The sequence below is a fragment of the Herpailurus yagouaroundi genome, unplaced genomic scaffold, assembly GCF_014898765.1.
Source record: "Herpailurus yagouaroundi ecotype Mexico unplaced genomic scaffold, PumYag 28, whole genome shotgun sequence".
NCBI lineage: Eukaryota > Metazoa > Chordata > Mammalia > Carnivora > Felidae > Herpailurus > Herpailurus yagouaroundi.
This window is the reverse complement of record NW_024412376.1, coordinates 149417249-149441669: the sequence shown is the minus strand read 5'-3', so window position 1 is coordinate 149441669 and position 24421 is coordinate 149417249. Positions and strand designations below refer to the sequence as shown.

At 42.2% G+C, this 24421-nt stretch overlaps 1 protein-coding gene across 2 annotated transcripts in view; it reads right to left on the bottom strand.

Moving 5' to 3' along the window:
* The window catches only part of PPARGC1A (PPARG coactivator 1 alpha), a 655208-nt gene that overhangs the window by 303998 nt on the left and 326789 nt on the right, over nucleotides 1-24421 (bottom strand). Inside the window, exon 1 of one of the 2 annotated variants that reach the window (XM_040486911.1) lies at nucleotides 2730-2866. The exons of the other annotated variant lie outside the window; for it this stretch is intronic. Coding sequence (XP_040342845.1) covers nucleotides 2730-2798 — 69 coding nt within the window. The 5' untranslated portion in view covers nucleotides 2799-2866. Of the gene's footprint in view, nucleotides 1-2729; nucleotides 2867-24421 lie in introns of those variants that run through there. 2 annotated transcript variants of the gene reach the window in all.

The window sequence follows — 24421 nt, the reverse complement described above, 5'->3', positions numbered from 1 at the left end:
CTTTGTGCCTGGTATAGAGCAAGGGTTAAAAAATAAAACTCTTAAAAAACATTTCATTAAAGTCGTAATGATTCAGAGATTGATTATTCCATTAGAAGATCGGCACGCTTTCTCCCTTTTTTCCTTTTGCTCCCTGCCTGCCCACATCACAGCTGTTCATAAACTAGCATTCCGTAAGATAAAAAATGAGATAAAATTCAATTCAGACCCCAATGGAATTGGTATTGGAGTCCAACAGGCCTGAACTTGAGCCCTGCATGGCTTTCCACAAGTCATGTAACCTTCTCTAGTCTTCATTTCCTTCATCTGTAACATGGAGGCAATCATAGCATCCTTCCAGGCTTCTTATGAAGATGTGAACAACCACACACACACACACACACACACATGCACATGCACACTCACACATACACAAAATCGCTAGCACTGTGACTGATAAAGAGTAGGTAGCTAGGAAAGTACTGGATCATTTTCAGTAAGAAATGTAGTCTTTGGCTAAACTAAAGCTTCAGCATCACCCACAATTTGTTTTATTATTATTGTTTAAGTTTATTTACTTATTTTGAGAGAGAGAAAGGGACCGCGCAAGCAGGGGAGGGACAGAGAGAGAGGGAGAGAGAGAGAATCCCAAGCAGGCTCCACGCTGTCCGCACAGAGGCTCGCAGTGTGAGGCTCGGTCCCACGAACCTTGAGATCATGACCTGAGCCAAAATCAAGAGTCAGACGCTTACCTGACTGAGCCACCCAGGTGCCCCCACAATTTGTTTAAAAAAACCCAACTCCATCACTACCATGGATGGCTAAAAGAAATCATTCAAACAATAAAACTCTTAAATCTTGTGTCATTAGATTTAATTTCCTCCCTTGGGGACAACTGCAGTATCAGCAGAAGTGGGGTGACTTCGTGCATGTGAGGACCTGGCGGGACAATCCTGATGACCGGAGGGTGGTGACAACAAGCAACCCTTAATAGGGTGAAGCAGGTGAGTCTGGACCTGACACACTGGACGCCTTTTCCATCCAACGCCATGCATTACCAAGAGTCAGGGAGACCAAATCGGAGATTAATTAGGATGTTCTTTTCATAGCCACTGCTTCCACTACCTAGAGGGAGAGCTTAGGTTATCAAATGGAAATGAAGGGGTTGACCAACTATACCAGGATCACATCTCTGGAAGCAAGTAGCAAAGAGAACGTGTTCATTATTTGCCTTTGGGAAATTACTAAGCTAAAAGGTCATGGGATGCTAACATTATAGGACACATGCTTTTTTACATAAACATTTGGATTTCATGTTCCAAATTTAAATATTTTGTCTACAGAGACCTCTGAGTCACCTGCTCACATCCTTCTTCCTTTAATCCTCCCTTGAGGCAAAGACTATATATAAAATGCTAACTTTCTAAAGGAAAACACATAAACAAAAGACAAAAATCCTACAGTCACATCCACCTACCATAAGATATCTGAATATTTGCTTAGACCCCCTGGAGACCCACCACATGACATTCTCAAAGTAGCACGCAGAGATTCATTCTGTATCCCTTCCTACTTCCTAAATAATGCTCCCACTCAAAGTGGAAGGATGCCAATTTCATGGCAGGCTGAAGGATGTTTATTTTGGAAGCTCCTTACTTAACACCACATTGCTTAGAACAGAACATACCTGTCAATATCAGTACCACATTTCCCCAAGATTTCTCCCGCAGAGGGGAAATTTTAAGAAAAGTTTCCCTCTCTTGACAAAAAGAGAGAATTATTTTTTACAATTGGTGTTGAAAATCAACAAATTCCTGAGTCGCCATTTTTCTGTGAAACTTCCTTCTATAGACAAAATGGAAAATCACAGTTTCACTTTATCCGACACCACCCAAAAGAAACGCTTCATGCATGGAAGTGTTCTTTTTCCATAAGGCAGCAGCATTTAAGGGGGAAAAAAAAAAGCTCTGCATCGCTCTTCAGTATTGTTGTCTAATTAAATGGCAATGGAGTGGATGCGTAAAAATATGCATTAGAGGTGTGTAATGTGTAATGTGAAGAAGAGTAATCAAAGCCATTCACCAGGATTTAGGAAGGGATTTCAGTTGGCAGCTTACGAGACAGGAGCATATAATTTTGCTAATTTGAAATAGGTATTGTAACGTATAAACATTACTGCTTTGCATATTTTAATGAAAACTACCTCTACACAAAAATGATTTCTTTAGCTTGAACTCTCTGCATACCACAGAGCTTCTACCTCGTATGAGTTCAGCATAAATAAGAAAGGCACGCAAGCTGCATTAAAAGAATGGTCACCTCATTAAAATAGGTTAAAACCAAGCCCCTTTTTCCAACCTACTATAACAACATAAAGTAAGTCTGATGACAGGTGTTGTATTAAATTTTTATATTACAATGAACTTGTACTCACACAAACCAAATCTGCATGTTTCCTTTGATATACACCTGCAACTTGTTAATTCGTGGGCTTTATTAAGAAAGTATAAATTTAGCAACATCTATAGATTTGTAAAACTCTATTAACTTGCTGGTGAATATCGAGTAAATTCATTTGGAGTCTTCTTTGCATGGTTTACAAAGAAATGGAAATTAACAAGGACTTTTCCCAAATGGATGTGCCCGCAGATAAAGCAGTTCTGCAAACAGACTGATGTGAATTACCTACACTTGGGCTAAAAAGTTGAGCGAGAGATCTGGGTCCGTCTGGAGCTGAGGACGTCACTTACCTGCCAGCTCACTTCTCGCTGAAGGCCTTTTTTCCAGTCTTCTTCCAGCCTGGGGGAGGTCTCATCCATTGCTGATGCTGCTTGCGCAAACTGGATCCGCCAGTGGCTGTAACTCCCTTTCGTTGCAAGCCTTTACCAAAGCGGCAGCGAGGGCACTTCAGGGGCAGACTGTCATGGAGAAAATGCCAGGCCAGAGGATGAGGGATCGGGCAGGAAGAAGCCACATGGGAGTAACTTTGGGATACATGGGGCTACCCTGACAGCTGCCAACTGGCCAGGCGGGAGGCCAGCTCAGCCATTGAGCGTCCAGAGATTAGGAACAACTAAGCTCCAGGGCCAGCAGACAATGGGTTATTCTTATGTTTCTGGCATAAAGGTCAGAGGAGGGAAATGTGAAGGCATGCTCTATGCCCTAGAAATGCGCACTTGTGTGTGTGCTCCTATCTTCTCCTCACCCCAACACCACACACACACACATGCACACACACACACACACACACACACACACAGACACACACACACACACCAGAATTTGCATTGTTCTGCAGGATTGCATCAATAGGTTGGAATATCCTGGAAGTAATAAGCTATTTTACATAGAGGCAACACATTTCATTTGAACACATCTCCCCCAGCACCATATGAATCACTCAGCAGCCAGTAAACATGAATAACAGCAAGCTCCCTTGGGTAAAAAATAGACCGATCCCTATAGTTGAATCCTGAGGACCTACAGTCCCTGCTTTCACCCCCACAGAACGTTGTACTGCAGGCACTCAACCCTGACCGTGGACCTCAACCCTTTTTGCAAATGATTATCTGAAATGAGCAGAGGCTTCAGTTTGGACAGATTGCTCAAAATATGAGGCTAAACCAAGCCAGCTCCAACCAAACTCTGTCCTGCTTCAATGGTTTCTCACACAGAATGACCCTCTCCTGCTCTTAAGAACTCATTACCTATAGTTTTAAGACCTGTAGCTGGCACTATCGTCAAAATCTCCTACTTCTTTTCAGTGAGAACAGTGGTCCTCAAACTCGGCTGTGCAACAGAATCAACTGGGAAGCTCTACAAAATATTGCCACCAAGCCTTCATCCCCTTGAGAACCCAGGATTAAAATCGCAAAACTCAGTTTTGAGTATCATTTGAGGTTTCTCGAATCTGATCACTCTTCTGATGCCTGAATCCCCAGGATGCTACCGATCCCCATCCAAACTGTGCTTATACCCCCAGAGACGGTCAACTCACCACCTCCTGAGACAGTCTGGTTTCATGGTTGAAAGCTTTGTCCTCAATTGAATTGATATCCTTCCCCCTGTAACTTCCATAACTGTACTGTTTTTTTTTATTATTATTATTATTCCATAAGGGGTAAGTCTAAAGCCTATTCTGTAGGACAGCCCTTCAAAGATCCAAAGACAATAGTGGTCCATGCCTCAAGTCTCTGCTGACGTGTGTCTTTTTCAGGTGAGATCTCCCTAGTTCCTTCAGCAAACCAGGTGAGAGGGTTTCAGGTAATTTCTCCATCCTGGTTACTGGCCTCAAAATATATTCCGCTATCTCTAGTGATAGTGATCGTAATATTCTAGAAGTCAGTGTCGTATTTCTGCTATGATCTACCATTACACACAGAGCCCAATTATCACCTAAAATCCTCCCGACAGCAACCACCATAATAATAGGAAGAGCAGCCAGCATTTACTGGGCCTGGACCTAGGTATCCAGCGCTGTTTTAAGTTCTCTATTAGCCTTACCTTGTTTATTCTCCACCCAAGATTCTTTGAAGCCATCATCACACTCCTGATTTATAGATGGAGAATTCACAAAACACAGACATCTGCTCAGGTGATGGCCAAGAGTTAATCCAGATGTGACTCCAATGCCGTAGATCCCTACTTCATGCCAGCCAATGCCCCTTCCCCTGTGGAGTCTTGGACCCCATTGCCTGTGTTAACAATCACACGTCACTGATAACAGTGTCACTGTCAATTAGCGCACATAGGTTTGCTCACACTTTCAGAAGATCAATGAACACGTTTTGTAGACTAGGAATTTCCACACAAGCCTAACCTGCCATTATTATCCTCTTAATACCTACAAGACTATACCTTCCACCTCACCTCTAGCAAAGCAGATACCTGAAAACCCTTCCTGCACTTGCTTGGCTTCTCTCTTTTGTTGAGAATATTCAGATGGCGCTTCAGGGATTGTCCCAAGGTGTAAAAAGAGAAAGGCCAGAGGGACAAGGGTCCGGAACATTTTCCCAGACACTAGACTCAGTGGCAGCCTCACCAATCATCAGTTCTTCCCTGTCTCCTATAAACACTGATCAACAGGACTCCACAAGGCAAGCTGGAGCAATCGGTTTCATCATTTGAATCAAACCATCTGAAAAGCAGCTCAATCAACTTTCACAGAAGGCAGGACACAAAACGGTTGACTATAGACTCTGACGTCAAACAGACCTAGGTTTGTTTAGCAGCCCCATTATGATGTAGCTCCAGATCCCTGGGCAAGTCACCCAACCTCTCCAAACCCTACTTTCGTTACACACCCAACCTCTCTGAACCTAGTAAAAGGGAGGTATTATCATCTCAGTTAGGCATATGATTGCTCATCAACATCTGGTTTTCTTCTATTCCAGTCAAACAGTGAGACCGCATTGCATTAAACTCTTTAAAATTAACCATGAGCACACGGCACATTTTTTGCCAATGAAATAAAAGAAAAATGATGGGTATCACTTCCGAAAGGGAGGTAACTGACTGTCAGCCTACCCTTTCCCCGTAAGGCAGTGATTACGAGGCATTTGTTGATAAGATGTGCCTTAACACAAAAGCACACTAGACTGCTGAGCCAACTCATGGAGAACGGTTGCCTTGGTGAGTAACCTGGACCAACAAAAACTTCCAGGGTTGGCTGTTTCCTCAGCATAACCTAGCCCACCCTGGCCAATACACCACTCTTGCTATTTGGAGTTGTTGTAAGAAGAACATGACGTTATCCAACTAGAGCATTTACCACAAGCACTGAGTAAGTCTGCAATATTATTTTAAATAGATCCCATTACAAGGGCAGTCTGTTCTACATATGTCCCTCATACTCCACTATTCCCCCTTCTTTTACAGCTGCTCATAAGTTACTAGCATTAAGCGTGGCAATTTCTACAGATGATGTAGAAATATGAATTTTAAAACGAAAGGGGGAAAAGTGTTCAATAATGCAGTGTCACTCTGTCTCAGAATGCAAACTCAGAATAGCATGACTTTAATGCTACTTAGCATTTAGCAAGGAATTTAATGAAAGCAAAATGAAGCATCAAATAATAAATGTAGGTCAATATAAATTCACTACTGATAGAATAAAGTACACGTCGCCAAAATGTAAACATAATGAGAACATACATGAATAAAGGAGCTTATTAAATAACATAGCTTTTATTCACTGTTCTTAAATCAAGCAACCAAAAAAAGAATTCGTTTTGTTTCTGTCTTTGTTAAATGTTTTCATTAAAGGAAGTTTTGACGAGAAAATAAAGTATAAGGAAAGTACAGATAACACACTGGCCAGGTCACAGCACTGTCATTTTAAGACACAAATTCTAACCTACTCTAGGACACCACTGAGAGAGTCTTTTTTTTTTTTCTAATGTTTATTTATATTGAGAGAGAGAGAGAGAGAGAGAGCACACACAGGCAGGATAGGGGAGAGAGAGAGGAGACAGAATTTCAAGCAGGCTCCACACCATCAGCACAGAGCCTGACACAGGGTTCAATCCCAAGAACTGTGAGATCATGACCTGAGCCAAAATCAAGAGTTGGATGCTTAACTGACTGAGCCACCCAGGTGCCCGGAGAGTCCTTTTTTAAAATGGTGTTCAAATGCAAGTGCTAATAACCATGACCTATGTTATATGCATTGTATTGTGTCCTCCCAAAGAGATACGTTGGAGTCCCAACGCTTGGTACCTCAAAATGTGACCTTATTTGGACACAGGGTTTTTACAAAGGTAATCAAGCTAAAACAAAGTCATTAGGATGAGTCTTGATCCAATATGACCAGTGGCTTTATAAAAAGGTTGAAATGTGGACAAAGACAGACACACACGGACAAGCCGTGTGAAAACAAAGGCAGAGATAGGGCGATCCATCTACAAGCCGAGCAACACCAAGGATTGATCACTATTTTTCCCTCAAGATAAGCAGCTTATTAAGAATATGCTGACTGGGGCGCCTGGGTGGCGCAGTCGGTTAAGTGTCCGACTTTAGCCAGGTCACGATCTCGCGGTCCGTGAGTTCGAGCCCCGCGTCGGGCTCTGGGCGGATGGCTCAGAGCCTGGAGCCTGTTTCCGATTCTGTGTCTCCCTCTCTCTCTGCCCCTCCCCCGTTCATGCTCTGTCTCTCTCTGTCGCAAAAATAAATAAACGTTGAAAAAAAAAATTTTAAAAAAAAAAAAAAAGAATATGCTGACTAATAAGAAATAGAAAGAGTTTTAGAATTCATCACATTTCCCTTAGGAAAAAGTTAGATATAAAAATTTAAAAAAGGAAAAATCCATACAAAATGCATCGTCAGTCAATCCTCCCTTGATTTTAAGGAAACTTCTTTTACATTACACAATAAACATGGGTTAATACTTTATGTTAAGAATCAAAAGTCTAGAAAATAAACAGTTCTCCAGGTGAGTTAAACCACGCATTACACAGTACCCAACGAGGACACAATATGGCCATAAACCTGTTCTAGTGGGGCACCTAGGTGGCTCAGTTGGTTGGGTGCCTGACTTTGTTTCAGATCACAATCTCGAGGTTCGTGAGTTCGAGCCCCGAGCTCTGAGCCCCCATCTGGGATCACTGCTGTCAGCATGGAGTCCCCTTCGGATCCTCTGTCCCCCTCTCTCTGCCTCTCCCCCACTTGCGCTCTCTCAAAAATAAAGCAAACATTTAAAAAATAAACCTGTTGTAATAGATGCAGATAGTCTGTCTAAAGGAGAAAATGAAAGGAAGTCTGGGGTCAGGGGGGCAGGGACACAGTGATGAAAGTTAGGAGGGAGCCAAGGAGTCTCCAGGCATAGAAGAAATGGATGGTCTTTTACCAACAGAGAGGATTTTGTGCAAACTTTCACTTGACAGCTGGGCTGGAAGTTTTATGAGTTCTTACCACCCATTTTATTGTACATTTTCCCTTCACACCCATTCTCTCAAAGTTTTCTGAGACATTTCCTTGTAAATGTTTACTTCTGATTTTGCTTTTTGGTTTGCTTATGCCTTTTTTTTTATTGGAAGCGAATAGTAAGGTGGGCATCTTCAGAAATGTGCTTCACGCAAAAAACTATAACAATGTATCAGAGGTGCCTGAATATTAACTCTAACAAAATAATACAAAAGCAAATAAGCAAACAGGAACCGCTGTCATAAGAATGATAAACCTAGAATAGATGAACTCTGGTCCTATAGTCGTATATTGAAAAAGAGAAAAAAACAGAGTATTGGTCTTAAGTTCATTGTTTCACTAGAATAATTCATGTTTATCATTTCCCTGCATAAAATATCTAAACTGAACTACAGTGATACCCACAATAGAATAATGTGGCCTATAAAATACTCTCTCATATACCCATGTACTTTGGGTTGTACGCTTACCAAGAGTCACTTGTGTTTGTTCCCAACCCTGTTTATGCCAGTTGTGCATGTTAATGTAATTACATAATTTAATTAAATAATATTTCCATAAAATCTGAGTTGCAATGGAAAGGGATTTGTTGCTTTCCTGAAACTAGTCAAATGCTTTGAAAAGACCCAATAAAGAAAAAAGGCTTTAAAATTTGCTGTTGCGGGGAAAAGGATCATAAAAATCTATACGAACTCTACTTGGGTTGCTAGTCAGTCTTTATATTCTTAATTCACTTTAACGAAACTGAACCTGGAATTTGTAGAGGCTCTTTTAGGGATATAGCTTATCCAAAAAAAGATCCCCCACCCCCAACTTACAGCAAAGTCCTTGGCTCCACAGCAAAATAATGGTGAATAAATGTACATTTATGAATTCTGAGGAAAGTCAAATGTTTTATGTATGTATATGACTTATGATTCCCCAACTTAATCGACTTATATGATCGGTCAACAACCATTTTCAATCGTATGGAAGAAAAAGTCTTCTATGATAAAAAAGAAAATGGTAAACTAGGAAGGACTTTTTCTTAACCTACGTATAATGAACAGAGATCGAAAGTAATAGGCTCAAATATGCAAACCAAGAAACAGAATCCATTTCAATACCCAAGTCTACTTATATCACTTAAGTGAGAAGCAGCTTAGCTATACTCATGAACATTAAATGTTGTGTAAATCTGAACCACGTAGACTCCAATTAATTACTGCATGGTATTACCGTGTCTTCCTATAGCTATGTAATAATACCAACTGCCTGTAATCGGAAGGATTTAGTAGACATTTATTGATGGAAATCAGATGATTTCATCCACAATGTCTGAATTGCTTTGATATGTTTGAGCCTGCAGCAAAATAATGTAATAAAAAGCAACATACAGATGAGAACCTCAATTTTTCTCTACATATGAATCTGTCACTGATTTGAGAAGAATCAAATCTAAGTCCAACCAGGTGAAGATGTTCCATACATTATCCTTCCCGATTCGGTATAAAAATATTTCCCTTTCCAGTATGTTCATATACTGTTCCTGACTTTGTGGTACCCTGGACACAGAGAGAGCACAGAGATACAGAGTATTGTCTCAGCAAATGTTAAACAAAGCAGAGATGAATTACGGAATATTTTCCTAAAGTTTACTTGAGAGACCATCTGAAGTCATATGCCCTCAAATAGACTAATGAGTAGAGTGGAAAGGTAGATCTCATGAGTAAGATGAATGAGAAATAGGCTATCCGGTAGACTGGAAATGTCTTTCCCTCTTCTTTCTCTCCTCCTCCCTACCCCCACCAAGAAAAGTCCTCCAGTAGTCCATCATGGAGCTGAAAATTCTATCAGTCATATCTTTGGTTTTAAAAACTTTCCTATCACTATGAAACTGCACATACTCCTAGGAGGGGTAGCCTAAAGCCTTATACCCTAACACCTTGTCACAAGTTATTTTCCAGTTTGGCTTGAAGAGTAAGACTTTGCAACCAGGCAAGGAACGATGATAGGGATATTGGGAACTTCAGAAGAGGAGAAAGGCTTGGAGCAGAGAAGGTTAAGGATGGCCAAAGTCCCTGAGGCACAAAAAAATTTCTGAAATAAGAATTTAAAGACTCATGAAAATTGACTTTATCAACCACCAAGTTCTCTTGATTAAAGATTATTAAAAACAACCCACTTGCTTTACATACTTACACACATACTTAGGTTCTCATTGCTGTTATGAAACACAAGTTGACATGGGTGGAAGGGTGGGAGGGGGTGTTGGGCATTTCTTCCCTCTTCACTTACTCTTTTTTTTTTTATTTTTATTTATTTATTTTTGAAAGAGAGAGAATGCATGTGTCTGGGGCAGTGGCAGAGAAAGAAAGGGAGACAGAGAATCTCAAGTAGAGCCCAACTGAACCAGCCAGGTGCCCCTCCTCTTCATTTACTCTTAATCGTAATATCTTAACACAAGGGAAAGCTCAGATACCATTTGCGAATTTTCAAAATAGGAGTGAATTAGGATGTGAATTTGGTTGCAAGGTAGGCTAAGGACTTGTCACTATAGACCAGCATCACCTAGGAGCTTGTTAGAAATGTCAAATCTCAGGCCCCACTCCACATCTACAGAAGTTCATTTGCATTTTAACAAGGCTAATTCATTAAGTGTAAGAAACAATTGGCTAGGGAGACTTTCCTTGAAGGCCTACTTGCATAGCAAGCTTATTATTATTATTATTATTATTATTAATTATTATTATGAGTATAGATTTAAAGCAGCTTAGAAACAGAATGACTGATAAATGTTATAGGGAAGAGATTAGTCCCCAGCCAAGAAACTGCTTGGTGCTCCCTCTGGAGAACCTTCTCAGTGATCTCACTTTCAAAATTACATAAGAATTTTTATAAGTATGATACAATTGGTGTGAAGGGCAGGACTCCCACCCTTCAATCACTCAACAATCTCAACATACATGACTATTCCTCTTAGTAGTTCCGAAAAACAGCTGATGACAAGTGAAAGACACCTCCTCTGGACATTCAGATGACTGATTTTGTATAAATCAATTTTGAGTGCCACAAAATGTCAGAAAATACCAAATGAGGAGAAAAGAATCAATAGATAACCCTGGAATTAAATGAGAGATGAATAATCTTTACCAACTAAAATAAATTAAGCCATGAAAACCAAGTCAAAGTAACATCAAGGATTTGACTAAAAACCACACACACACACACACACACACACACACACACACAAATAGTATATAGATCCTCCTTGACTTACGATGGGGTTACATCCTGATAAACCTATAGTAAGTTGAAAATATCATAAGTCAAAATTGCACTTAATAATACACCGTAATGTGTGCTCAGAACACTTACATTAGCCTACAGTTGGGCAAGATCAGAAAGACTATTTTATAATATAGTGTTAGCTATCTTATGTAATTTATTGAAGACTGTACTCAAAGTGAAAAAAAACCAGAATGGTTGTCTGGGTACAGAATGGTCATGTGTCAGTGGTTTACCCTTGTGATCACGTGGCTGAGTGAGAGCTCCTGCTCACTGCCACTGCCCAGCACCACGAGGGTATCCTATGCATATCACCAGCCCATGAAAAGATCCAAATTCCAAGTTCAAAACCCCAAATACAGGTTCTACTGAATGTGTATCACTTTTACCCCATCAGAAAGTCAAAAAATCCTAAAGCAAACCATCATAAATTGTGTCTACAATTTAGAGGTAAGGCCACTTGCTACAAACATGGCTGTTCATTCTTTTTCCAGAAAAGCATTATGACAGGAACTACAAAATGAGAGCTGAATTCATACTTTCTAGCTTCTGTCTGAACAGCCATAATTTTTAAAGGTTCTACAACAAAGAAACCAATTTGCAGATGCAGACCATGTATTAACCTAGCAACCAGGAAACCAAGCATACATTTGTTCAGCACTTTCAGCATTTAGAGAGTAGAGGTAGGGGGACAAACTCTACAACGTATTTAGATCACTTTATTTTATATTTTAAATGTGCCTATTAGAGCTATTAAATAAACCAGAAATTTATAGACAGACCAAATGTGGAAATTCAACTTCAATGTTTTTCTGAGTACTAAACTGGCATCAGAGATAAATCCAGTCCTGTAACAGAAACCAAGACAGGTGTCCTTCTTGATAAGTAAACAGAGGCAAAGTAGTGTCTTCACATCATTTTGTTATACATGGATACTCAAAGCATGAATTAGACACCTACTGTGTGCCCGTTACTGGTGATTAAGAGAAGGAGAGGATACGCACGTGTCTTCACCGTCCTCTGGGGAGAAAGCTAGGTAAGCAAATCATTTCAGCCACGAGTAATATCTGAGCTATGGAGAGAGAAACGTGTTTGCACTAACTACCCCAGGGAGCCATACTATTCCACCCCCCTACCCCAACATAGTTCGACTCTAGAAGTCCCATCCATACGGCAGTGTCCTTTTTAAGAAGAGCAGCATGGAGACCCTGCCCCAACCCTTGATGTAAAATCTAGGTTTAAGGGTTTGGGAGGTAGTGTTTATCAATAAAATAGTTTCTGAAATTGTTCCACAGCGATGTAAACCACAGCACCAGGACTCGACGGTACTCTGACCTGTGGATTCTTTTTCGTTTCAGATTCATTTCCAAAGCCAAATATCCACGCATGCCTGCAAGACACTGATGTCCACACAGACAAATGAACTCTCCTCTGATAGAGTCCAGTTAACGATTTGTAAAAACAGAGAAACTTGGGGACAAGGGTCCTTCTGACCTAACAGCCCATAGGCCCTGTTTCCTCAAAGGTCTCCTTCGGATGTAGACCCGCCCAAGATCAGCAGAGATGGTCTTTTGAATGGCATTTAACAAAGGCATGTTCCTTTGGAAAGCTGCCATCCTTAAAGACAGAGGGACAGGAGTGCACACGACAAAGAGATTCAACAGTGGAGCCTCTTTGAGAAGAATTAGTGAGTGGGTGGAGGCTTGGATTGGGCAGAAAGAGGGCTCTCTGGGACCTTTCTAATTCCACCTCATTGGAAGAAACTGTGCGATGTTTCTAGCAGTTCCATCTATCAGGAAGGGGTTGTGGGAACAGCAGAGGAAGCAGAGGCTGGGACACCTTTCCTCCAAAAGGCAGCCCACATAGAGCATAGATCTAACACTTGTAGATGCAACTTGGCATCGCAAGCCGAGTCTGCCGCCCTACCTAAAACAGCACCGGGAATCGAGACCATGAACAAATTTGGAAACCAAATTAAGCCAAGACCATCCCGCAGATGGTGAAGACATAGTAAATATACCAAACCAGGGGCCTGGATCATGTCATTGCTCTAGAAGAATCCCTGGAATCACCCTTTGTTACAATGGCAGACATACAGGCTAAAGGCATGCCGTGCGCTTTAGTCTTTGCTACAGTTCTGTAAGGCATTATCATCTCCTCTACAGAGATGAAGGGAAGGAAGCATGGAAAACCAAGTTCGAAAACTTTCCAAAGTTCTCATGGCCTTTAAGGGGTAGAACCCGGACTAAGTGGTGATCCCAGAGCCCATTCTGATAGCCATCCCCATACCCACTGTTCCTTCCTAATCAGCCTTTACAACCACGAAAGGCTGTGATGGCACCAGCCATCAGACTAAAGCCTCACCGGGGGAGTTTTCCAAGCCATCTCCCAGATCCACCCACAACAAATGGAAACGATGGGTCCTGAAGTATGTGGGAAATGCAAAGGCATGAAAGAATATACAAGACAGAGAGCAGAGCCCTCTAGCAGAGATCCTTGAGCTTACACTACTTCAAGAAGACCTAGTCCCTCCTTCTGGTTCAATGGGTACTCACACAGTTGTTTGCTTTCAACGAGAGTTTAGTGCTTTCTTTAAAGGAGGAGGAGGGGAGGAGGAGGGAAGGAGGAGGAAGAAGAAGCCTCGTAAGTATATAATGAACCGGAATTATAGCTGCTGCTCTGATGCTGTGTGTTATTTTTGGCTGAGTGTCCTACTCTTCTGGAATCCGATGGTAGGGTGCTGAAGCTTGCTCCAGTAACACAGGCTGACTGCTGTCCCCAAAGGACCCTGAAGAAGACAAGAGGAACTATCTCCTAGTCTTCAGCAGACAGGGGAGGTTTAACATAAAGAAACTCCCACTTAACATGTTCTTCAAAAAGAATCCATTCATTATCTTTATTTCCGACACAGTATTTATGAATTTTCTTTCAACAGGGCCCATCAGGGCAAACGTCACAACTCCGTGGTAAAATATCATGTGCGATTTCTTTTCCTCCTAGGAAGATTAAGGCCAATGAATAAAAGAAAGGGGGATGTGGCCCCTATATTTAGCTCTCCTTACAACATCCTGTCTCACGGGTATTAAAAATAGACCCAAATCACTTGAAGACATTCTGAAAAATCAAAGGCAGAATAGCTTTCCAAGAGAAAGTTTTAAATGTTTGCTTTCTTTCTAGTTGAGAGTTTTCAGGAACAAAAGCAATTGAGTGGACTCCCCCTCTTAGGAAGCCGGGCCAGGTGGCTCCTGGGGTTTTAAAACATGCTCTGTCTCCTCTCATCATCACCTCAGCCTCCATTCTTTGTGGTCTGGATTTTAGGAGAAATCTGGGCTGGCCCTTGGCAAAAAGTGTGAGATAGTCTGTGGAGAGAAATTCTCCTCTGTTAACAACCTTTCCTCCACCTGGCATTCTGACACTCCCAAGGTCCCTGTCAGAGCGAAGTCAGCTTAGATTCAATTCACTGAACAAATACGTGTTATTTGTGATGTGCCAGGCACGGTGCCAGGCAGGGCAAAGGATGCAAAGGGGAGCAGAGGATGGAACGTCCTTGTTAGAGAAGGTGCCAGGTAATTCCACAATTAAGTAAAGCTTCCAGAGGACCACAGGCAACACCATGCAAAGAGAGAGGGGACATCTTGTTGGAAGGTATCAGAATGGACATCATGCTGGACGTGGCATTTGAAACAGACAAGGAAGACAAGGATGGGGACGGAGAACTCAAAATACCCAAGCCCAGGTGTGAAAGAAGGTCAGGAATCAGCTTAGTGTAATGCCTCTTCTCAAAAACGTATGGTTGGGGGGCGCCTGGGTGGCGCCGTCGGTTAAGCGTCCGACCTCAGCCAGGCCACGATCTCGCGGTCTGTGAGTTCGAGCCCCGCGTCGGGCTCTGGGCTGATGGCTCAGAGCCTGGAGCCCGTTTCCGATTCTGTGTCTCCCTCTCTCTCTGCCCCTCCCCCGTTCATGCTCTGTCTCTCTCTGTCCCAAAAATAAATAAACGTTGGGAAAAAAAAAAAAAAAAAAAAAGAATGCAGCCTCTTTCAAATCTTGCAATTCCCCAGCTGTAGAACTTAGGCAATTTCCTCCCCTTCCCTGAGCCTCACTTTCATCATCTGTAAAACGGGGGCCATGCTCCATACAGCTGATGTGATTATGTCATATCATGGCTACATATTTGGGTCAGGGAGTGGCATACAGTTCATGGAAAACACTCAGTGAATGGATATAACTCACTCAAATGGTAGCTACTTAATGAGATTATGTTTCTAACATCGCTCCAATCACAAGCAGCCTCCACGCTGCTGGCAGAAAGTCTTCATTGACATTGGGGTACGGCAAGGGTAAAATGGCGTGGCCTTGGTTTTCGTAAAGGTCTAATTTTCAGACTACTTTTTTGGCCGATGCCCCTCGACAAAGGAAGAAGGCCCCACAGCCACTTCCAGTTTCCAATTACCAAAGCAAATATAGAACCTTGAAAAATAATATCTCTTAACGGGACTTTATTTCACTCTATGCTAGTGTAGCTCATGACACTTTGGAGTCACTCATATAGAGGTTAATGAAAAGTTGACGAGCATTTTCTAACGTAAGGTAAGAGAAAAATGGGGCCTTAGAGGTTCACAGTGAGGGAACAGAAATAGCCAGGGTGAATATCAATGTTTGTGGAATAATGTGGTGTTTCTTAAACTTCTGTGAGCACGCAACCCCACTGGGGATCTTATTCAAATGAAGCCTGACTGGTTGGTCTGGAGTGGGCCTGAAACTCATGAATTCCCAAGTGGCATCTAGGTCATTGGCCCATGGACCACACTCTGAATAGGAAGAGAACGGTATTTCGTTAGAGCTTAAGAAACAGCTGAGTGGGGGAACCATGAGAGCCTCAGATGGAAGAAGGGCAACCCAAACAAGATGGCAAGGGTACTGGATGGTTTGAGGGGCAGCCAGGCCAGAGACATAAGTACAGATGCTCAGTGTCCAAGAGAAAGTTTTTTTTTTTTTTAATAAGAAGAAGCCCCAGATCACAAAGTTCCAGTGGGTTATTCACGTAGGCTGTGAGTCACTCACAGCCTTTTAGAATTGTCGATGGCAAACATTCTGGAGAGTGCTGCGATCAGGAATGTGCTCACAGCCATTAACTATGAAGCACTAACTCATTTCAGCAGCCTGACACAAATTATGCTCCGCACTTGAAAAATAGCTATTGATCAGTCCCTTCTTTCTTATGCCTTCCAATACTTCAGATCAGCACTTCCATTCACTTCCCCCCTACAGATGCCTTCACACACCTAGTTAGATCCTTTCCAAACCAAAAAACATCCCCCAAGACTTCACTCTACTTTCTTTGAGATTTTGCCTTTCAAAAACAAGCCAAGAAAGAGGCTCTCTTTTCATTTGTCCACATATCTGCTTCCTACGAACTTCCCAATGTCTTTCATTTTCTCTAGTCATTATAGATACAAAGGCAACAAATCAACTGATCTATCATTTCCCGTGTTAAAAGATAAGAGACTAAGAGGGCATGGAAAGGACAGAATATAGAATTAGCCTTTAAAGAATTAAATCAGCTTCAGGGGCAGATTGAATGGTAATACCCTGAGCACCTTCAAGTAGCAGCTTGAGTATCAATGAGGCAAAAGCAAGCTCCTGGTCTCTCAAGCTAGAGTAATGTGCATCTTCCCTGGTCCCTTTCTTAATATTAAAAACAACAACAACAACAACAACAACAACAACAAAAAACGATGGTGCATGTAGATCTTCTGTGGCAGACTGACTGAAAGCTGGATGTCCCAGTTCTCTGTTCCTCCCTGTATCCACACCCTGTGCCACCATGTCACTCTGTAGCTCCCCCCACTGAGAAGAAGGTGGAATCTCTCTCTCCAGTCCATGATTCTTGGCTGCCTTGTGACAATTGAGCCAGTAGAATATGGTAGAAGTGGCTGTGTGTGTGTGTGTGTGGGTGTGTGCACACACACGCACACACGAGCATTATGAGCCTACTGGATTTGTACTCTCCTCCCCACTCTCTTTCTCCTCTGCCTTCACCAAGAGAACAAGCCTGGGCCCGCCTGAGACTACTCAGAGCAGAGCCAAGGTTATCCTCCAACCTGCCAGCCTCTCGCTGACCCACTAGCTGGCCCAGATACAAGAGTGAGCCCGGCTCAGATCATCCAAGCTTTGCTTATACCAGCACAATTACAGAGATGACCCTTAGATCCATGACAAATAAAAAACAGTGGTTACTTCAGGCTGCTAAGTTTTGGAATGCTTTGTGATGCAGCATTATTTGGCTAAATAAATACATACATAAATAACTGATGCAGCTTCCTTTGGAGAAGCTGTGATAAAAAGTCCAGGTATACAAATAATTCCAACAGGACACCGGCTTTCCTCTGACAAAATTATTGATGAACGCAGATACACTGTAATAACATAATTGCATCATTTATAAAACAAAAAACACATTAGGGAATTAGATAATAAAAACACATTTCTAGATTAGTTTGCATTTTTCAAAGGGTTTAATCTATTCGGTGATTGACTATATTAACTTGAGCAAATTTTTTAAGCTTGCTAGACTTCAAATCCTGTTAGTCATTCCTTCTTTTGGGCGTTCATTTATTGAGGATTATGATGAACAGAGTTGCAAGCTGGATATGGGGGGGGCTTCAAATATGAATAACACAATGGTCCCTGATCTCAAATAACTTCCATCTCCTAGAGTTGACAAGGGCACACACTCACTTTTCATGCATGGCAGAGAACGTGTCATTCCCTTATTACTGTCTCTACCATTTTAAATCTTACTCGGCTTACCAGACCCAGATGAAGGGTCCTTTATTTTATATCTTCCCTAATCGCACCCTTATTTTTCTTGCCGAAACATAAGTAAACTTCCTCAACTTTAAAAACACCGTATGGGAGCTCTAGAGCAGGCTGAGGCAATAATCCAGGAAGGTCATAAAATTCAAGGCTAAAAAAAGAAGCTTTAGATCAGATGGATCATGAAAGGTCTTGAATATTGATTGCTGAGTGTGTACTTGATTCCACAGAAAACAGAGAGCCATGGAAGGCTTCTGAGAAAGGGAGTGACCTAATCAAAGCTGTCATTGTTGAGAGGTCTCAGGCTCTTACGGCAGGACTGTGGAAGCCCCAGGGCGATGGGGTTTCAGAAATGATGAGATGGTCAATTGCATATGCTACATAGAGGTAAAACAGGATGAAAAATTGAGTTTGCCAACTAGGTAGCCTCTGGTGACCTTGTAAAGGAAAAGTTCAATGGACTACAAAGGAGAAAGAAATGGAGGAGGTAGGTGAGAAACCCAAACTACCAGTTCCCGCCCCAAGTTTTTCTAGGGAGGAGGTAAGGTTGACTATTGTTCATAAAGAGAATTTAAGGATGCAGATCATTTGAGGGAAGATTCGAGTCAGCCTCCCTCTGATAAATTGCTTTCATTGGTCTAAAAGACCCAGGAAACCCTGGTGTTTCTCAGAAATGTCTAACAGGCTGTTATTGGGAAAGAAAAGAACATTGAGGACTCAAGGGGCACAGGCTGAGTGGGCAAGGTTCAGACTTCCTGTTTTCATTTCAACACGCTTAATCCCATTTTTCTTCCTTATATACCAAGCATCCATGCTAGATTTTCTTTGGAAAATATAGCGTTCCTTGTATTGATTTAAAAAAAATAATAACAATTTGAAAACTATTAAGCCGGACGATTGCCATGATAAAATACTAGACTAATTATCTTCCAAAACTTCTAATGAGAAAAAAATCAGGAGGTGCTCACCTCCTGAGCATATTATAGGTTGGGCAATGTGCTATACACTTTCTTTAGGGTCTCTCATTTAATTCGCACCACAGCTCTCTGAAGGAGGAATTATCTTCATTCTGCAGGTGAGGGAACAGAGGCCCAGAGAGATCAAATACCTTGCCCAAGACCTCAGTGTTGATCCCAGAGCCTGGGTTCTTGACCACCAAGGCACAGCGGTACACTCAGTCTTGCCCACCCAGTGGAGCCTGTGGTTCCTCCATGAGTCTCGAGGTCTCTAAGTTTGAATTTGCATTTCTAGGAACACATTTAGATATGCTTTTGGCTAGAAGATGCCATTAAACTTAGGGAACAGAAGAAATATGTTGAGAGAAAGACATAGCAAGAGAAAGACTGAAAGAACTAGAAAGAATCTGTAAAAAAGATTCGTAAATTAGTGGAGCCTGGAAGAATTGGTGAAAACAGAAACCCTGACGCTGGAGCTATAAAAAAATCACACACACACACACACACACACACACACACACACACACAATCATAAATGCCATGTCTAGAAAGGATGTCTATGTAACATAAAAGGCATTTTTTATGCTATGTTGGAATAGATTTTAATTTTGAAAATCTAAACTTCTTTGGAAGAATTAATTATTAAAACATAATAGCTAGTCCACCCCCTTTAAAATTGCACCTCTCCCCACGTCTTTATCCCCTCTTGCCTTCGTTTCTCCATTGCATTTAACACCATTTTCTAAAACTAGAGATCGTGTTTATTCCTTTGCTTACTGCCTCTCTCCCTCCACCGGGACGTACGTTCCTTGGGCGGGGGTGGAGAGTAGGTTTCTTGCTGTTTCTGTGGTTGCTTGCTCTGTCGCTCTAGCACCTACCATAATGTCTGGCTCCTAGGAGCCACTCAGGCACTCAATAAATATTTGTTGAACCAATGAATGTGTTACTGTGTCCTGCTATTTATGGAATGAGCCTGAATATCCATCCATTCCCATCGCACCTTATGGTATCTGAAATATAAGTGTGCCCATCAATTACAAGTCTATTTAGCATTTACATGGCACCGTGTATCGAAAACACACTGTTCAACTACTCCCCCCACAATCAACCTTGAAAATAGATGCTGAAAAGTGGGGTAGCCCACATCTCTTTTCCGTCCTAGACTTCCACAACAGATGTAGCCATGGGGTGGGTGGGAGAAGAGGGGAGGGATGGGGAGGTGAGGCACAGAGAGCCCCTGTTGTTGGAACTCCATTCCCTGGCCTACCCTTACCTCCTTAGAAGTGGGGCACTGAGCCAGAGATCCTCCCCTCCAGCTGCTGCACATGAGCTCGGCATACCCACGGAGAAGGAGGAGAAGGAAGAAGCCCCAGGAGCCCAGAGAGGAGGTGAGGCGTGAGAGGAGGAGGGACTCCCAGCAATCATCTCCCAGCAGCAGTCTCCAATTTGCCCTCTGAGCTCTCCACCCTTTTTACAGGTGGCAACCAGACTGCATTCCCCTTCCCACCCCTTTGCCGCTTGCCTGACGAGCTGCAGCCCGCCACCGCAAGCCTGAGCCACCAGGCCTGAATGCCAGTGCCCTCGCCTCGCCATCTTATCTACCCTACCCCTCTGGACCACAGGACTTGGCCTCACGTGGGAAGGCCAATGGGCCACATTGCGTATGGGCCAAGAGTGGTAAAAACAAAAATGAAGACAAACCCCGATTTTAACCTGAGAGCTGGTACGTCCCACTTCACTTACAAATACCTCAACCCTGTGCCTTTTAGGAAGAGGCTGCCTGAGCGTGAAATCAAGTGGACACAGTTACATTGCCTAAACCACACATACTAAGCAAACACCTGTCTACACACCTACTTTAGCGCTATGAGACTTAAAGTCTCAGCTCCAAACCTACCACCTCCTTCCCCAGCTCAGCAGCAGGAATGACCAAATCATCACGAAAATAAGCAGGGAAGAAGGTCCAGGTGTTGGTAGCCAGATAGGCATTCTCGGACAAGGCAAGAAACGCAGGTAGGAACAAGAAAATCATTTTCATCAACTCGGTACAATAATATTGGCTGTTTTGGGAAAATTCCTAACACTCAAGGTGCAAAAGAGCTTTTCTTCACGTAACAGTAAAGGGGAACTAAGACTTGAGAAGCACATCGAGCATCTCCAATGTGTCCTGCACTATGCAAGCGCTACATAGAAATCACGTGACTTAAACTTCTCAATTACCCTATGAGATAGATGCGATATCCATCTTCATTAAAAGGGGGAAACTGAAAAAGGCTCCTAAATGTCTAATAACTTGCTTAAGGTCCCACAGTTAAAAAGTGGAAGAATCGAGTCTAAAAAGTAGGTCTCCTAACTTCTCAGCCCATCAGTCTGTCTGGTCATCACATACAAAAAAGTTACGTGTTTTCTTTTTTTTTTTTTTTTTTTATTTCCCACCGAATATTCGATCTCTTCTCGTTTTAGGGGCTTAAGGGAGAAAGCATTTAAGGTCTTTAATCTTTCTTCAGTGTTACTCTTGACATCACACGTCTTGCATGGCCCCAGGGAGATTATTGCAAACATTATTTATTACAACACTACTTGATCCCTGGGTATTCATTGAACACTTATTGATTGTTAATAGGGATCCCTAGCTGACAGAAGGAGTAGAAAGGCCAACTTTGTTCTTGCATTGTTTTGTGCATCGACTTCATTATTTGAGGCGTCCATCTTATCCTTATGGACATTCTCCGGACATGTGATTCAAAGACATGTTCACTCCACTGGCATTTCTAATCTTCAGTAGGTCAGATATTATGTACGCATCATCTAGTCAATACACTCAAAAAGATATGGTTGACACACATAAATTCACACCACATGACGCTTTGTGCGAGAAACTTCCAGGCAGCCAACTTGCTATCAGACCATTAATAAAAATGTTGTGGAAACCGCTTCTAAAGGATGGCAATTAGCTACGATGATTAGACAAAACATGGTTTCACATTAAATTAAATTGATATTTAAATGTAATTGTTTTCAGCTCTGCGGTGTCAAGGTACTACATAAATCCATTATTACTACTATTTAAAGCAATAGTAACAACCACAATAACTCAGCCAAATTTTCCAAGATTGTAATTTGCTGTGCCCCAATGAAGTTAATTGCATACTTGGGAGGTGGGTTAACTCTTTCAAGCCGCTTGGGATCGCTGAATGACAGTTTTTTGAAAGAGTTAATTGCCTTCCAAAATGTCTCCCTGTGGAAAGAGTTCATATACATATACAGTATAGCTCTAAAGAAACCTATTAATTTACACTTAGCTAGATTAACTCTGCCCAGATAGTTTTACTCCATTTAAAACTAACTGAAATGTCAACACATTATAAAGAGGGCTATTAGCAATTCAAATATGACGTTATTCATGACTTTAGACAAACCAAACAAAACAATAAAACCTTTAGAAGAGAGTGGTAAGCTTTCTCCTAGGACTTTGAAAAATGAGAAAAGTAGAATGATTTCTAAGTCGGTAGAGTATATCTGTGCTGTGTTGCGTAAATCTGAACTAAAACCTCGAAGTCAGGGATGCCAAATCCCAAAGTTTCCAGTCTCCACCAGGAAAAACAAATGATTCAGTAGATCCCATGTGAGGCAACAGGGAATGGTAGGTATTGTGGCAAACTGACGAGGCCACACCCTGTTCAAAGCAGTTGAAGCTTCCAAGTTCTGAGCAAGTGTTGCTGTGTGGGACATGGCCCCAGGATGTCTGCATATTTCCATTTTTTTATAGATTTGGATGAATCTGAGAGTTTGCCTTTTTTTTATTTGCTTGGAGAGAGAGAGAGAGAAAGAGAGAGAGAGAGAGAGAGAGAGGTAGCGAGAGAGGGAGAGAGAATCCCAAGCAGCCTCCACACTCAGCACAGAGCCTGACGTGGAGCTCAGTCCCATGACTGTGAGATCATGACCTGAGCTGAAATCAAGAGTCAGACGCTTAACCTACTGAACCATCCAGTCACCCTGACATCTTTCCATTTTCAAAAAATTTTTGATGTTTCTTTGTTTTTCAAGGGGGGGGGACACAGGGAAGGAGCAGAGAGAGAGAGAGAGAAAGACAGAATCCGAAGCAGGCTCCAGGCTCTGAGCTGTCAGCACAGAGTCTGACGTGGGGCTCGAACCCATGAACCGCAAGATCACGACCAGAGCTAAAGTTGGACGCTTAACTGACTGAATCACCCAGGCACTCCTACATCTTCCCATTTTTTAAAGAGAGGCTCCAAATCTGAATTTTTATTTTTTAAAATTTCATGATTCTAAAACACCCCAGGTACACCCAACAAAATACGACTGCAGGCTGTATTTGACCTACAAGCTTCAAGTTTGCCTGTCTGCCCTAAATGGTTTCTGACTTCAAGTCTAAGATGGCAAGAAGGCCGTTTGTAGATGTACACCTAGGAGCTATTTATGTCATTATGTCTTGGAAATGTAGCCAGGTATAGGGCTGTCTGCTTCCAAAAGGGGAAAAAAAAGAGAGAGAGAGAGAGAGACCACATCAATGCCATGATCATTCATCACTGTTAATGCGGCTGATGATTTCTATTTCTTCTCCTGGTTTTTGCTGTAGTGATCTTGCCCTCGATGCATTACTTGGAGTCATTGGTGACATAATTCCAATAGCAATCTCATCAAAACCAGCCACCCAATTCACCCACAAATTCAAATGCACTCATTATCAAGTGAGGCAAAAGGACATCAAGACCCATCTCTTGCCCTATCAACCCTCCCTTCCTAACCAGGGACCACTCCATCCCTACATGTGTCACTGGCAGCCACAGGAAGCTGGGGCAAGAGAAACTGTCAAAAATAACTCCTGAGAGGATCATGGAAAGGCTTTCCAATGACAAAGCTGCAGAAAGGGCTATTGTGTTTAAAAAGGGCTATTACGTACAAACTGTTCACATCTCATCTTATTCCAGAAAGATTCTGTGGTTCTCCCATCTGTGAACTCCCAGTTCAACTCAGACTTTCTAGCATGAACCACAATTACTTGGGCATGTAATTTCCAAAATGCATCTAATTTCCAAAATATATCAAGGTTGCTTTCAGAGCAGAATCTCCGCCTGGTTTATCTCTGTATCCCACAAAGCAATTAATATATCCCTAGTAAATGGCAACTTTTCCTCAAGTATTTGGTAGGTGGGTAGTAGACAGTTGGCTGGATGAGTGTCAGGTGGGCGGGTGGATGGATGGATGGATGGATGGGTGGATGAGTGGAAGGAAAGAGAAAGGATAGATGAGAAAACTCCTCTGTGGCTAGGCCCAGGAAGCATGATCACAAGTATGGACTAGAAGAAACATCGGCTGTGCAAAAGACTCGTGCTTGTTTTGTGGCAGGCAACAAATATTGGCTATTCATGACCCAACAGCCATAACCCCACCTTCTCCTTGCAGAGAAAACCCTTGATCTTAGAGAACAGGGATTTCCCCCCTCCATGCCCTAGTGCAAT